Source organism: Pristiophorus japonicus, chromosome 2, assembly GCF_044704955.1.
Source record: "Pristiophorus japonicus isolate sPriJap1 chromosome 2, sPriJap1.hap1, whole genome shotgun sequence".
Classification (NCBI taxonomy): Eukaryota; Metazoa; Chordata; class Chondrichthyes; family Pristiophoridae; genus Pristiophorus; species Pristiophorus japonicus.
Genome location: NC_091978.1, coordinates 259,943,276 through 259,958,427, shown reverse-complemented (window position 1 = coordinate 259,958,427; position 15,152 = coordinate 259,943,276). Strand labels below are relative to the sequence as shown.

Genomic DNA, 15,152 nt, shown 5'->3' with positions numbered 1-15,152 from the left:
GCTGCAGAATTCTCCCTGGCTGAAGCACTTTCACACAGGTAGGAAGATGGTTTATTTAATCTTTTCTTGGCTTATAAATGTTTATTCAGGTTGGATTTATTTGTATAATATTTGTAGAAGTATAAATAAGGATTTATTGTCCAATTTAATGAGTTCCCTTCCCCCACCTCCCCCCCACCTCGTTCTGGACGCCTAATTTGTAACCTGCGCCTGATTTTTTAATGTGTAGAACAGGTTTTTTCAGTTCTACAAAAATCTTCACTGGCTCCATTCTACTTTAGTTTGGAGTACATTTTCACTGTGGAAACTTTCAAATCAGGCGTCAGTGGCCGGACACGCCCCCTTTTGAAGAAAAAATTCTGTTCTAAACTAGAACTGTTCTACCTGACTAGAACTGCAGAAAAAAAAATGTGGAGAATTGCGATTTCTAAAATAGTCCGTTCTCCACCAGTTGCTCCTAAAAATCAGGCGCGAATCATGTGGAAACTTGGGCCCTAAGTGTCTAATCACTTCTGAAGAACTGAAAAAATGGCACTAATATGAAACACAATCAATCACGGATATATTTTCAATTAAATGTTAATAATTTTAGTATGTGAAGGAAAATTAAATGACACATAATTGGGCTTACCAAATTCACCAAAGGCCCTCCAGAGTTTCCATACTTCAGAAATGTGCAATAAGCAGAAAAGAGCAAGAACAGTAAGTGTTTACCACATTACAAGTACAGAATATTTGATAGCATTAGGCTATGCAGTTTTATGCACAACATTACTAGTAACCGTCATTAATTTAACCAGTTGTGGAAAAACTAGTAAGTTGGGTTGCACTTCACTAAAAACAACCTGACTCGCTCATTTAAGATTTTTCCTCAGATTTTCTCTTATTACTATTCCTTCTGGGAAGGCAGTGACTCATGGTGCCTTATGGTTCCATAAGAGGTAGCTCTCTGTTATTTCATCCTAGTAGCTAGTCTGTATTTACAAATCTTGACAGTGAGTTAGTTGCACTAGCCAAGTTTGAGCCATCACAGGTGAGCTCAATCCTGTCCTCCTCATCTGATGTTTACACCCATGCAGATTTCCCCAGTTACTGGCTAAACAATAAATCAGGGAACCTCAGGTGATATTCAGCATCTGAATATCTTATGAGGCCACATTTGACAAAACAAGATGGAAAAGCATAACTGTTCTGATGTTGGCCCTAATTCAGTGCATGGTCATCTTCTGCAAAGGGTCCATAGTTATAAAGTAAATCATGCTCAGTGCATGCGGGTGGGTTCACAACAAAACTTCATGGAGTTTGAGCAAACGGCTACTGACTACATCAGTCAACATTATTTTTTCTCACTTTTCCTTTCTCATCACAATATATTAACAAGTTATAATGCTTGCCATCATTACTTTGTACAGTCACTCAGTGCTGATTTTAAAATGTAGATTCAGAAACATATCATGCTTTTGAACAGGTTGGTTCTCCAACAGTTATTGGAACCCAAAATATATGCTAACTGGTGTGTTTTATACTTAAACATGCCATCTTCGGATTGCTCTTTCTTATTGTTTTAAAATCTTCAATCTACTCCAGTCAATCAAACAGTAAGAGTTAACACAAGGCAACAAAAAATATATGTTGCTTTAATTGTCACCATAGTTATTACTAATTTCCCAAGATACTAATTCCATTCTGACCCAGCTTTCCCAGAGCTGGTTCCATGAAATCATACAAAACTATTCCATATTTGAATATGAATAATTTCCTTGGCTTTAGTTCATTAGTTACTGAATCCATTGACTTTCATGATCACACAAAATTGGATCAAAAGCTTTTTAAAAATCTGGTAAATCAAAAGACCAATGTAAATATCACTCTTTCCTCCTTGGAACGCATTACCCATTATTTATAAACTTTATTGAAAACAACCGGCTATATAAAATCAATAGAATATGTTGTGAATCACTAAAGCAAAGCCTACATAAATCTATTAAAAAAATTATCTTTTATCTGTCCTGGGGAAGGGTTGGGGGCTGGGAGCACGTGGTCCGGACTGAGGGACAGTTGCACATAGCAATGGGTCATCAGGGCCCACCGGCCTCGCAACCAATCAGGGTGGGGAGCGATGGTACGATGCTGGTTCTGCTCCAATGAGGAGGCAGCAGTGGATGCGGCGGGGCCAATGGGCACGGGCGGGAGCAGGGCCTTCCCTGGTGTTGCTGCGCAGCCAAGAGCAGGAGTGACGGGTGAGTGAGAAAGAGAACGAGAGGGGGTGGAGGAGGCAGAGGGTAAGTGGGAGTGGGAGAGGGAGAGGGTGAGGGGGAGAGTGGGTGCGAAAGGGAAAGGGAAAGGGAAAGAGAGAGAGAGAGAGAGAGAGAGAGAGAGAGAGAGAAGAGGGAGGGAGATAAAAGGGGAGGTAGAGGCGAGGGATGGAAGATGAAGAGGCGAGGGAAGGGGAGAGAGGAAGAGGGGAGAGGAAGGAGAGGGAGGGAAAGAGGGGAGGGGAGAGGGGGGAGGGAAGGAGGGGAGAGGGAGGGAAGGAGGGGAGAGGGAGGGGAAAAGGGGAGAGGGGACCGATATATAAAACGGAAAAGAGTGACTAAAGTAAATGTTGGTCCCTTAGAAGATGAGAAGGGGGATTTAATAATGGGAAATGTGGAAATGGCTGAGACCTTAAACAATTATTTTGCTTCGGTCTTCACAGTGGAAGACACAAAAACAATGCCAAAAATTGCTGGTCACGGGAATGTGGGAAGGGAGGACCTTGAGATAATCACTATCACTAAGGGGGCAGTGCTGGACATGCTAATGGGACTCAAGGTAGACAAGTCCCCTGATCCGGATGAAATGCATCCCAGGGTATTAAAAGAGATGGCGGAAGTTATAGCAGATGCATTTGTTATAATCTACCAAAATTCTCTGGACTCTGGGGAGGTACCAGCGGATTGGAAAGCAGCTAATGTAACGCCTCTGTTTAAAAAAGGGGGCAGACAAAAGGCAGGTAACTATAGGCCGGTTAGTTTAACATCTGTAGTGGGGAAAATGCTTGAAGCTATCATTAAGGAAGAAATAGCGGGACATCTAGATAGGAATAGTGCAATCAAGCAGACGCAACATGGTTTCATGAAGGGGAAATCATGTTTAACTAATTTACAAGAATTCTTTGAGGATATAACGAGCATGGTGGATAGAGATGTACCAATGGATGTGGTGTATTTAGATTTCCAAAAGGCATGCGATAAGGTGCCACACAAAAGGTTACTGCAGAAGATAAAGGTACGCGGAGTCAGAGGAAATGTATTATCATGGATCGACAATTGGCTGGCTAACAGAAAGCAGAGAGTTGGGATAAATGGGTCCTTTTCGGGTTGGAAATCGATGGTTAGTGGTGTGCCACAGGGATCGGTGCTGGGACCACAACTGTTTACAATATACATAGATGACCTGGAAGAGGTGACAGAGTGTAGTGAAACAAAATTTGCAGATGACACAAATATTAGTGGGAAAGCGGGTTGTGTAGAGGACACAGAGAGGCTGCAAAGAGATTTAGATAGGTTAAGCGAATGGGCTAAGGTTTGGCAGATGGAATACAATGTTGGAAAATGTGAGGTCATCCACCTTGGAAAAAAAAACAGTAAAAGGGAATATTATTTGAATGGGGAGAAATTACAACATGCTGTGGTGCAGAGGGACCTGGGGGTCCTTGTGCATGAATTCCAAAAAGTTAGTTTGCAGGTGCAGCAGGTAATCAGGAAGGCGAATGGAATGTTGGCCTTCATTGCGAGAGGGATGGAATACAAAATCAGGGAGGTCCTGCTGCAACTGTATAAGGTATTGGTGAGGCCGCACCTGGAGTACTGCATGCAGTTTTGGTCACCTTACTTAAGGAAGGAGTTACTAGCTTTGGAGGGGGTACAGAGACGATTCACTAGGCTGATTCCAGAGATGAGGGGATTACCTTATGATGATAGATTGAGTAGATTGGGTCTTTACTCGTTGGAGTTCAGAAGGATGAGGGTGATCTTATCGAAACATGTAAAATAATGAAAGGTATAGACAAGATAGAGGCAGAGAGGTTGTTTCCACTGGTCGAGGAGACTAGAACTAGGGGGCACAGCCTCAAAATACAGGGGAGCCAATTTAAAACCGAGTTGAGAAGGAAATTCTTCTCCCAGAGGGTTGTGAATCTGTGGAATTCTCTGCCCAAGGAAGCAGTTGAGGCTAGCTCATTGAATGTATTCAAATCACAGATAGATAGATTTTTAACCAATAAGGGAATTAAGGGTTACGAGAAGCGGGCGGGTAAGTGGAGCTGAGTCCACGGCCAGATCAGCCATGATCTTGTTGAATGGCGGAGCAGGCTCAAGGGGCTAGATGGCCTACTCCTGTTCCTAATTCTTATATTCTTATGTTGACAAGGAGAAGGAGGGAGTGAGGGGACGAGGGAGGGGGGACAAGGGGGGAGGGAGGAGAGAGGGTACACGGTGGGGGAGGGGACAAGTGGGGGGGGAAAGAGAGGGGACGGGGGGGGGACAAGGGGAGGGGGGGGAAGAGAGAACAGGGGAGGGGGGGATAAGGGGGGGAGGAAGGGGAGGGGAGAGGAGGGAGGGAGGAAGGGGATGAGAAGAAGGGACAGGGGAGGAAGGGGGAGGGGAGGGGGACAGGAGGGGGACGAGGGGAGGGGAGGGAGGAGAGAGGAGGAGGGGAAGGAGGAGAGAGGGGACGGGGAGGGATGGGAGAGGGGACGGGGAGGGAGGGGACGGGGGAGGGAGCGGACAAGGGAGAGAGGGGACAAGGGGAGGGAGGGGAGAGGAAAAGGGGGATAGAGTGGGGAGAGGAGGCGGGAGGGCGTCAGGAAGAGTTTATGTATAAATTTCCCTGAAGAATAAATAAGTGTACATAAAAGTTCATGACACGGTGTACTGAGTAAGTTACACGAGCTAACTGGTTCTTTCTCAATCTATGCTTTCTTATGTTGTTATGTTCTTGCTGGCAAGCACAGCTAGTGTATTGTCAGTGTCTCTGGAACAGACATTACTGTTATCTGCGACTAAAGCTTCACAAGCACCACAAAAACTGCTATACTAGATAAGTCTCATTCTATTTCATCACACTTTGAAAACATCTTGGTATATTGCACTTACATTGATTATGGCATCTGTTTGTATGTAGTCCATGTCTGAGTCTCTTAGACCCAGCTCCCGTCCTTCCCTCTGAGCAGAGCTGACAATTCCAGTAGTTACTGTGTTTTGCAAAGCAAAAGGACTCCCAATAGCAACTACAAATTCTCCTGGCCTGAGGTCAATTGATTGACCCAGTGATAGTACTGGTAGCTTTCTCTGAAAAGTAGTTTCATTTTAAATTAAAGCATATATTTTCCACGAAAGTTCATAATGTAATTTTATCAAATAACATCCTGTTTCCCATAGTCTGGAACAGAAGTAGCCTTTGCAAAGTTGTACAACCTCTCTGGATATCACAATAGCTTTCCTTTACTTATGTTACAACAGTGACTACTACTTATATAATATATAATTATATAATCCCGCCATTCTTAACTAATGTTTTTCTAACTCCTGGCATTACCATTTGAATTTTGGGCCATCATCCCTTTTGTCTCTCTAATCTCTCCTGTCTTCCAACCTATCACAGACCTTCCCTTTTGTTCTTTCTTCCCCTCCCCCTTCAGTGCTTATTAAGAGTCAGTTCTTTCCGAACACTCTCCAGTTTTGACAAAGGGTCATCGACCTGAAACGTTAACTCTGCTTCCTCTCCACAGATGCTGCATGACCTGCTTAGATTTCCAGCATTTTCTATTTTTATTCCAGATTCCAGCATCCACAGTATTTTGCTTTTGTATTAGTGAATACTACTTCATTGGCTGTGAAGCATTTGGGATATTTTGAGAAAGCAAAACTAGCTAGCTATATAAATAATTGTTCTTTTTTGTGACATCACAAAACTCCCTGTAGCTTATCTATAAATGCGCAATGAATTTATGGGTTTACATAGAGCATTGTGTAATAGCCATTTGATTTTAATTATGAAGAAAATCCTTGGAAACTTACTTAGTCTTGATAATTATAAGCAGAGTTCTTCCTCACTTGTGGAATAATAGGGAAAATTTAGCACCACCCATCTATATCCTTTGCCACATTTTTGCCATGTACAAATAAGTAATTCATTTCTGCTTACTGTTGCATTTTGATTGTAAAATAAGAATCAATTTCAGCTTGCCACTGCCTATCCAGTTACAAAAAGAAACACTTTATTGAAATTTATGTCTGACTTTTCAAGACTTAAAAAAAATGTCCTGCTTTCTCCAAGCTACTTACATGCTATAATGTTTAGGGGCTAATAATGTGGTCCCAGCCCTCTGGCAATGGAAACACTGCTGTTTGGGCAGTGTGTGCACCTGCAATGATATAAGCTGATCTCGTGATAAGTGAACAAGCTGACCTTGTATTCTAAGTTCACAGTGCTCCCGACACACAGTGTATGAAGCAAAGGACAACATCTCCTAAAAGGCTACTGAATGTTTTAAAGCTGAGGGATAGACGTGGCAGCAACAATACCAGGTCAGTGAATGGCTCCCTTCCAACTTGCAGCTTGTTATGTATGTGTTAAGTCTTAGAAAGTATTACAAAGGGAAGTGTATTTACATTTTGCTCTATTTTTAGGACGTGTTTACTTGTACTGTAAAAATGGCCGCCCTTTGTCTCGGATGGGCCCCCTTGGAGGATGAGCCACACCCTGAAGTTTCTCTGGAATGTGTAACTGGAATCGCCCATCCCAAGTTCTCACTGACTTCGCAAATTGTAACTTGATCCACTTTGACTTCCAGAAGCCAGAGGATAGATCTCCCCAGAATCCACCAAGTGCCAGCCAAAGTCCCTTACCGCAGCTCTAGTGCGTCCCTCCCCCAGCCAAAGTTCCTTGCCTCCCAGCGCAAGTCCCTTACCCCCGCACAAGTGCTGCCTCCCCCAGCCAAAGTGCATTACCCAAGCGCAAGTGCTGCACCACCACCTTCCTTACACCATCGCAAGTGCATGACCTTACCTCCACTCCACCACCACCACCACCACCACCATAGATGGGGCATTGTGTACGGATTGTAAACAGGTTTATTGGGTATGAAGTGAATAATGACAATGTAGTTAATTCTGGATTTCATCCATTCCAACTATGTCCCTTGTAGGGGGTTGTAACAATGTGATGCATCTTCTCTGAGTTCCCTCTCTCCCCTCCAATCCCCCCCCGCACCCGTGTCTCTCTCTCCCCCCACCACCCCCAGGTTCTCTCTCTTCCTCCCCCAAATGCCCCCCCCTCCCCAAGCTCTCTCTCTTACCCTCGCCCCCCCCCCCACCCGCCCAGATTCTCCCTCCCACTCCAGGATTCCCCCCCCGCCAGCTCTCTCTCCCCCCCCCCCCGCCCCGCCCCGCCGGCTCTTTCTCCCCCCCCCAGCGCTCTCTCTCTCTCTCCCCCCTGCCCTCAAGCTCTCTCCCTCTTCCTCCCTCCCACCACAGGCTTACTCTCTCCCCCACCGCCCCCCCCCGACTCATCTTCCCTCCCTCCCACCCCAGTCTCTCTCTCTCTCTCTCTTCCCCCCTCCCCGCTGACTGACTATATGTACTGTGTGGCCTCTTGGTCGGGGCCATTTGGGCCAGGGCTGCTCAGTCGGGGGCTCAGCAGGCAACGTGGTCGGAATGATTCAGGTTCGGGGCCGCACTTCTGATCCGACACTTCCGGTTCGGACAGGAGGCATCGGGGGCGGAGTCTCAAATGATGCGTGCACAGATGGACATAAAAACACAATACATATAGTCGGTCCCCTATTTTTAAGCACTAACTAGCCCTAGTCACTGCCCAGTGCACATGCCTTCAATGCCACTGACACTTCCCTGCTGCATTACCCTGTGTTATATGCAATGGGCACACAGTAGGCCTCAGCCCTTAACATTATGGATCACTTGTGCCTGACGTGCATTAGCGCTATGGGTGCATTATTGCATTATTGGCCCCTTAGGCTCTAATCAGAATCTGTAACTTAGCAGCAGTTAACTTTCTACAATAAACTACTTATTTTGGAGCTGGATGTGATTTAGACAATGGGGGTGAAAATGGTCTTGGGAGGTAGCGCAAAGCGGGCAATAGCAAATCAGCAGCCTGTTTTACACCCTGCTCTATTTTCTTTTCCATTGAAGTCATTGGAAAAGAAAATCAGATGGGGGTGTAAAACATGCTGCTGAATCACTATCACCTGTGGTGTATGTAGCACACAAATCACTGACTCCACACGGTCTGGTGTAAATCTAACTGCTGTGACCTTCGTCCTTTATTGTTCAGCTCCAGAGTGCCTCTCAGGTGTGTTGGTCAGCCTTATATAGCACCTGTTGCAGGTACTACCAGGGTTTCCCACCACAGCGCCCTCTGTGGTGTGGCATAGTGCTTACATTACATTTAAGGTACTGGGACGATGCACACATCATTACATAACATCACCTTCCCCCCCCCCCTCCCCAACAGGACGCAGGACAACGATACACACATCATTACATAACATCACACTTGTCCAACGGAAGGCAGGTGGGCATTGACAGTGCGTTAGTATGGTACATATTATCTGGTACATTAATTGGTTATTGACTGGTAACGGATCCTTGATTTCCTTGTTAGCCGTTATCATTAATTGTACTTCATCCATTATTTTACACAAATACAGTGGCCATTCAGCATTAAAAAAGTAATTCTTATTATAAATTCACTATCTCATACTAACATAGCTCATTTTAGACTCGCTCTGCCTTACAGAAGTCCTTTGTGGGGACCACCTCTTGGTGAGGCCCTTTTAGGACTCCCGGGTGCATTTCCTTTTTAAGGCGCCATCTTTGATGCAGGAGGATTCCACGAGGCTTCTCCTTGGGCGCCGTCATCTTTGATGCTCTGCTGCTCTGACACGATGCCGCCGCCATCTTCTTCTCCGCCGCTCCGGATGCCCTCCGCCGTCGCAGCCTCCGCTCCCCTCCGCTGCCACCTGACTTGCCGCCTCTCCTACGGCCGTCGTGGCCTCTCCAGCGGCCGCACTTGCCGCGTTCCCCGCGGCCTCCGTAGCCCCCGACCTCCAGCTGCTGCCGCCGCCCGACGCTAACAGCTCCTCGGCGGGGCTCTTCCGAACCGCCGGCCATCCTGGATCCCTCGCACCCCGCCGGCTCACTCCCCCCCCACTAGGCCCCTCTATGCAGGGCTGCTTGCCTGTGGGGGCTGAGGCTGCAGGATCTCTGTGTGAGGTCCGGGCCTGGGACTTGCCTGTGGGTGGATTAAAGCTGCAGCTCCAGCTCGGTCGGCGCTGCTCTCTGGGGACCCGGGGCACGGCAGCACCCCGGGGAGCAGCAGCCTGTGGAGTGGTGAAGTCTTCCCAGCTCCCACGGACCGTCCCCATCCACCTCCGGCCAAGGAGTGTCGGCCCATCGCCTGCAACGACCCACAAAGATAAAGCGTGCGACTCGTCCCAGTGGGATACCTGCACCATCGCTCTGCCAAGAACAGGTATCAGTTCCCTGGTGTAGGTACGCAGCTTCACCGTGACCGGGACCAGCTTGGGTCGTGCAGCTGGGTTAATCCACAGTTTATCAAAAGTTCTCCGACTCATCAACGACGGACCTGAGCTCATGTCCACTTCCATACTCACTGGGACTCCATTGATTTTTACTTCGCTTATCACTGGGGGCGAATCGTCAGTGCACATATACAGTCCCAACACCTCATCTTCTTCTACCTGCTCCTCGCTGAATAGTGGATCATCCCCCATCACCTCAGCTACATGGCGAGTCTGATTTCTTTTACACATACGCTGAAGGTGGCCTTTAACGTGGCAGGTATTGCACGTGTACTCTGCAAACCTGCACCGGTGAGCCCCATGGCTTCCTCCACAATGCCAGCATGGTGCTGCTTGATTGGCCCCCCTCAGCGGACTCTGAGTTCCAGGATCCCGAGGTCCGTGCTCTCTGCCCCGGGCAGAGCCACGTTCTGCAGTTTTGTCCGTGGTGGCCGCTATCCTGTGGACAGTGCCTGCCGGGTTCGAGACTGGGTGGATTATTTGCTTGGTGCTGCAAGTCGAGGTCATATATGCCCGGCTGATGGCGATGGCCTTTGTCAGAGTGACTGTGGGTTCCGTGGCCAGCAGCTTGAGAAGGAGGCCCTCATGGCCAATCCCCATAACAAAAACGTCCCGCAAAGCCTCGTCAAGGTGTGCCCCAAAATCACACAGCGCCGCAAATCTCCTGAGGTCCGCAGCATATTTGGTGATATCCTGGCCCTCAGGTCTGCAGTGATGGTAAAATTTGTATCTGGCCGTGAGGATGCTCTCCTTCGGTTTCAACTGGTCACAAATGAGTTCAGTCAGCTCCTCGTATGACTTGTTCCTGGCGCTCCCAGGTGCCAGCAAATCCCTGACGAGACAGTAAACCTCATCTCCACAACTGGAGAGCAATATCGCCTTATACTTATCTCTCATTGCGTATGTGTTCTCTGTCAGGTCGTTTGCTGTGAAGTAGTACTCGAGCCTTTCCGTAAAGGCCTCGCAATCATTGCCCACGGTAAAATCCTTTAGCGAGCCCAGAGTAGCCATGGAGTTTGTCCGCTTCCTCGTTGCCAATGTGGTGTATGTAGCACACAAATCACTGACTCCACACGGTCTGGTGTAAATCTAACTGCTGTGACCTTCGTCCTTTATTGTTCAGCTCCAGAGTGCCTCTCAGGTGTGTTGGTCAGCCTTATATAGCACCTGTTGCAGGTACTACCAGGGTTTCCCACCACAGCGCCCTCTGTGGTGTGGCATAGTACTTACATTACATTTAAGGTACTGGGACGATACACACATCATTACATAACATCACCGAAGACCAATTTCATCCCCTACTGCTTTTTCACTTCTGGGTTGTGATCCAGTGCAGCCCAATAGCTCCTATACAAGATAAAATTAGGCTTTCTCTACAGCACTGGTTAGCAGAGAATTTGCAATCTTACTCAAAGGGACATGAGGATGGCTGATATAGGAAATGGATAAATTCACACTGGTGCAATGGGAGTGGGGGGATGGAGGGGTGGAGGGTTCTCTTCCGAGTTTGGTGGTTAAGATATTTCAGGGAACAGAGTGAACTAAACTTTAGCTGGCCTGGTATGTGCTTGATATTGTCATTTGAGGCAAAAGTTTTTTTTTTTAAGTTTCCATTCTTCAGTATTGACATCCTTTACTTTAATAAGGATAAAATATGTCCAATGATGAATGAATAAATGTGCTAAATACGATAAAACTTCATTTCCAGGCACTTGAAGTTTAACCAAAATATGGTTCACTTACCTTCGGATTAATCTTTATTGTTGCTATGTCTGATTTCTTGTCAATATCTTTTATTGTTGCTTCATAGTTTTTTCCATTGTGTACTTGCACCTTTAGCTGTTGCTGACCTGACATTATATTGTTGCTAGCCACAACTACGTGGGCATTGGTCACAATTAGCCCACTATCTGATATTATAAAGCCAGAGCCACTTGACAGTGGGACATTTCGTCTCAACAGAGGATGCCTGTGTGTGTAGAGAAAATTAAAACAAGGCTGACAAATTTTCTACACACTTTTTAGAGCACGGATTAATTTTTTTAGTTGGCAATACTTAAGTTGTAGTAAATTTGTATCCTTACCAACATTTTAATGTACAACATATTAAGAAAATAATTGCAGAAGAATATGGTAAGGAAGCATCAATTTTCCACAATTTTACCATTTTACTCAATCACAAAAATAATTATAATTTATAAGTACCCTGTATTATAATCCCACAAAAGGGAGGTATTATTTTTTAAGTTCTATTCTATTAAATTCTGATTTATTATAAACTTGCATAACCTCTCTCTTCCTGTCAAATCATAATGACAATTGTTAGCAAGTAAAATTAAAATTCGCAATGGTAACAGAAGAAACAAACTATAATTGATAAATCTGATTGCTAAAGCTCACTGAGTCAGAAGACTTTACAACATGAAGAATAAAAACTAGCTGGACATGAATTAAAGTGCAAACCACACTGCAGGGGCTCAGATAACATTCAGAAACTATTGCTCGCATGGTTTACAGCACCATTCAAACAGCCAATGGTATTACTTTGTCAAGCATTTATTCCCAGCCTGTCAACATGCTCTATCAAAATATATAACTGTGCCATTTATGCAGCCATTGCGAGAAAATGTGCTATCAGTTTGTAAAATATGGTGCAGAATAGTACAATTGGTGAGCTGTGGCTCAGTTGGTAGCACCCTTGCCTCTGAATCAGAAGGTTGTGGGTTCAAGCAGGGAGGTCTTAATGCAGTTGTACAGGGCCTTGGTGAGGCCTCACCTGGAATATTGTGTTCAGTTTTGTTCTCCTAATCTGAGGAAGGACGTTCTTGCTATTGAGGGAGTGTAGCGAAGATTCACCAGACTGATTCCCGGGATGGCGGGACTGACATATGAGGAGAGACTGGATCAACTGGGCCTGTATTCACTGGAGTTTAGAAGAATGAGAGGGGATCTCATAAAAACATATAAAATTCTGATGGGACTGGACAGGTTCGATGCAGGAAGAATGTTGGGGAAGTCCAGAACCAGGGGTCACAGTCTAAGGATAAGGGGTAAGCCATTTAGGACCGAGATGAGGAGAAACTTCTTCACTCAGAGTTGTTAACCTCTGGAATTCTTTACCGCAGAGAGTTGTTGATGCCAGTTCGTTAGATATATTCAAGAGGGAGTTAGATATGGCCCTGATGGCTAAAGGGATCAAGGGGTATGGAGAGAAAGCAGCAAAGGGGTACTGAGGTGAATGATCAGCCATGACCTTATTGAATGTTGGTGCAGGCTCGAAAGGCCGAATGGCCTACTCCTGCACCTAGTTTCTATGTTTCAATGTAAGACACTTTGGGACGTCTGGTGGTTGTGAAAGGTGATATATGAATGCATGTGTTTCTTTTCCTTTTTGAGCTTGAAGAAACTTGAAATAAGTGTTTAGATGTCCATCATTTCTAGCCCTTTATTATAAAGGGGAAACCCAAACACACTGAACCAAAGTAATATACTGGTTATGTTACTGGACTAGTAATCCCGAGAACTTGAGTTCAAATCCCACAATGATAGTTTGAGAATTTGAATTTAGTTTTTTAAATCTGGAAATAAAAGGTTGATATTAGTAAAAGTGACGACGAAGCTGTCGGCTTGTTGTAAAAACCCAACTGGTCAATATGTGACTCTAGTCCCACACCCAACATGGATAACTTTTGACTGCCCTTTGAAGTGGCCTATCAAGCCATGCAGTAGGATCAGAACTGCTACCAGCTGTTCAAGATGAAGCCCCACCACCACCTTCTCAGGGCAACCAGAGATGGCAAAAAAGCCGACCTTGCCTGCGACGCCCATGTCCCAAGAAAGAATTTTAACAAATGAAATTAATTCAATTATACTATACAATATCTTACACTTGTAATACTCCATGCACATTACTCTCGACAGACGTACCTTAAAAACAACTCTATGTGAACAACTGCTGGTCCAATCTTCTCCACCACATCTGCTATAAAATTGAATTTATATCTTGGGCTGTTTGGATGTGAATGACCTATACTACGCAGAAGAAATGCTGTACATTATTTATGAAATTCATAAAGTTACAAACATTAAAAATCTGATACATCCATATAAACGGTAAACTAGTTTAGGAAAATGGAACTGAACTGAATTCAATAATTTTATTGCAATGCATCCAATCAAATATGCACTGCAAATGTATAGAAAATATTACAATTCAATATGGTAGTGGCAAAACACAAACATCAACTAGTGATGGAGCAATGAAGCATCAAAGTTACTGTTTGTTCATCTAAGAAACTATTCTGGTATAATACATCAATGAAGAAAATACATAATTAGGGCATAAAACAGCTACAGTTACGGTGACACATGCACAATTCTGGGATGACCACCATAATTATAGGACATAAGTACATTGTTAAGCCTCAAGAATGATCAAAAATTTAGAAACGTATTCTTTCTTTCCACAGAGTAGTGGGAGTGTGGAATATACTCTTAGCAAAACAGTTAAAAGTTTTGTCAATTATCTTTTTAAAAAACCCAATACATATCTGGTTCAGAATTGGAATTGGAGGTTTAAAGGATTAAGTATAGCCACTGTACAGAGCATCAAGTTTCCAATACTGTAAAAATGTCGTCCGTGCAATACAAGTGGTCAGGTTGATTATAGATTGGAATGCTGGATTAAAGGGCCCAAGTTTCGGCATCTGTTGAAAACGGCGCACCTCCAAGACTTACGTAACCTGCCTGGGCTCGAAGGTGTGCCGGAATATTCTGCAGCAATTCTCCGGTCCTCCTGGACCATGGCGTGGCGTGGCTTGGCATGGTGCAGCGTTGTCTCCCTGGGGAGGAGACTGCCTGCAGGGGGGCGGGGCTAGGGATCATGCCTTCTTCCCAAAGCCGGCAGCGTTGTGCAATGGCTCGGGAGTGTGGATACCGGGGGGGTGGAAGAGAGCGTGGATACCGGGGGGGGGGGAAAGAGCGTGGGTACCAGGGGGGGCGCGAGGCAACCAGGGTGGGGAGGGCGGGGGGAGCGTGGCAACAGATGGAGGGGGGAGCATGGCAACAGGGATGGAGGGGGGTGCGTGGCAACAGGGATGGAGGAGCGTGGGTTGGGTGCACTCTATGATTGAAGGGCCGGAGGACAGAGCAGGGGTGCCTCCTTCCAGCCTCTCCCCCACAACTCCTACACACACCCCCCCCCCCACACACACACACCCACCCCACACACACACACCCACCCACATACACACCCCCTCCCACACAAACACACCCCCTCCCACCCCCCAAACACACACACACACCCCACCCCTCCCACACCACTGCCCCCCCCACTCCCACACATACACACACACAGACACACACCATACACACCCCACCCCCCTGTACCCCTCACTGTCAGATACAGAGAGAGAGAGACACTACAGAGAGAGACACTGTCAGAGACACCTTCCCTTTACATAAAGGTAGGACTTCTATTTTTTATTGATTGATTACTTATTACTTTGGTCTTGGTGCTTTAGGTGCAGGGTTCCTTCTATTT

The 15,152-nt window shown here is 45.8% G+C and overlaps 1 protein-coding gene across 1 annotated transcript in view; it reads right to left on the bottom strand.

Annotated features, from left to right (window-relative positions):
• LOC139245775 (serine protease HTRA3-like) overlaps positions 1 to 15,152 on the bottom strand; it is a 44,258-nt gene that overhangs the window by 25,089 nt on the left and 4,017 nt on the right. The window contains exons 2-5 of the mRNA XM_070871285.1: positions 13,538 to 13,637; positions 11,354 to 11,579; positions 5,139 to 5,333; positions 632 to 664 (exon numbers count right to left, since the gene is read on the bottom strand). Coding sequence (XP_070727386.1) covers positions 632 to 664; positions 5,139 to 5,333; positions 11,354 to 11,579; positions 13,538 to 13,637 — 554 coding nt within the window. The remainder of the gene's footprint in view (positions 1 to 631; positions 665 to 5,138; positions 5,334 to 11,353; positions 11,580 to 13,537; positions 13,638 to 15,152) is intronic.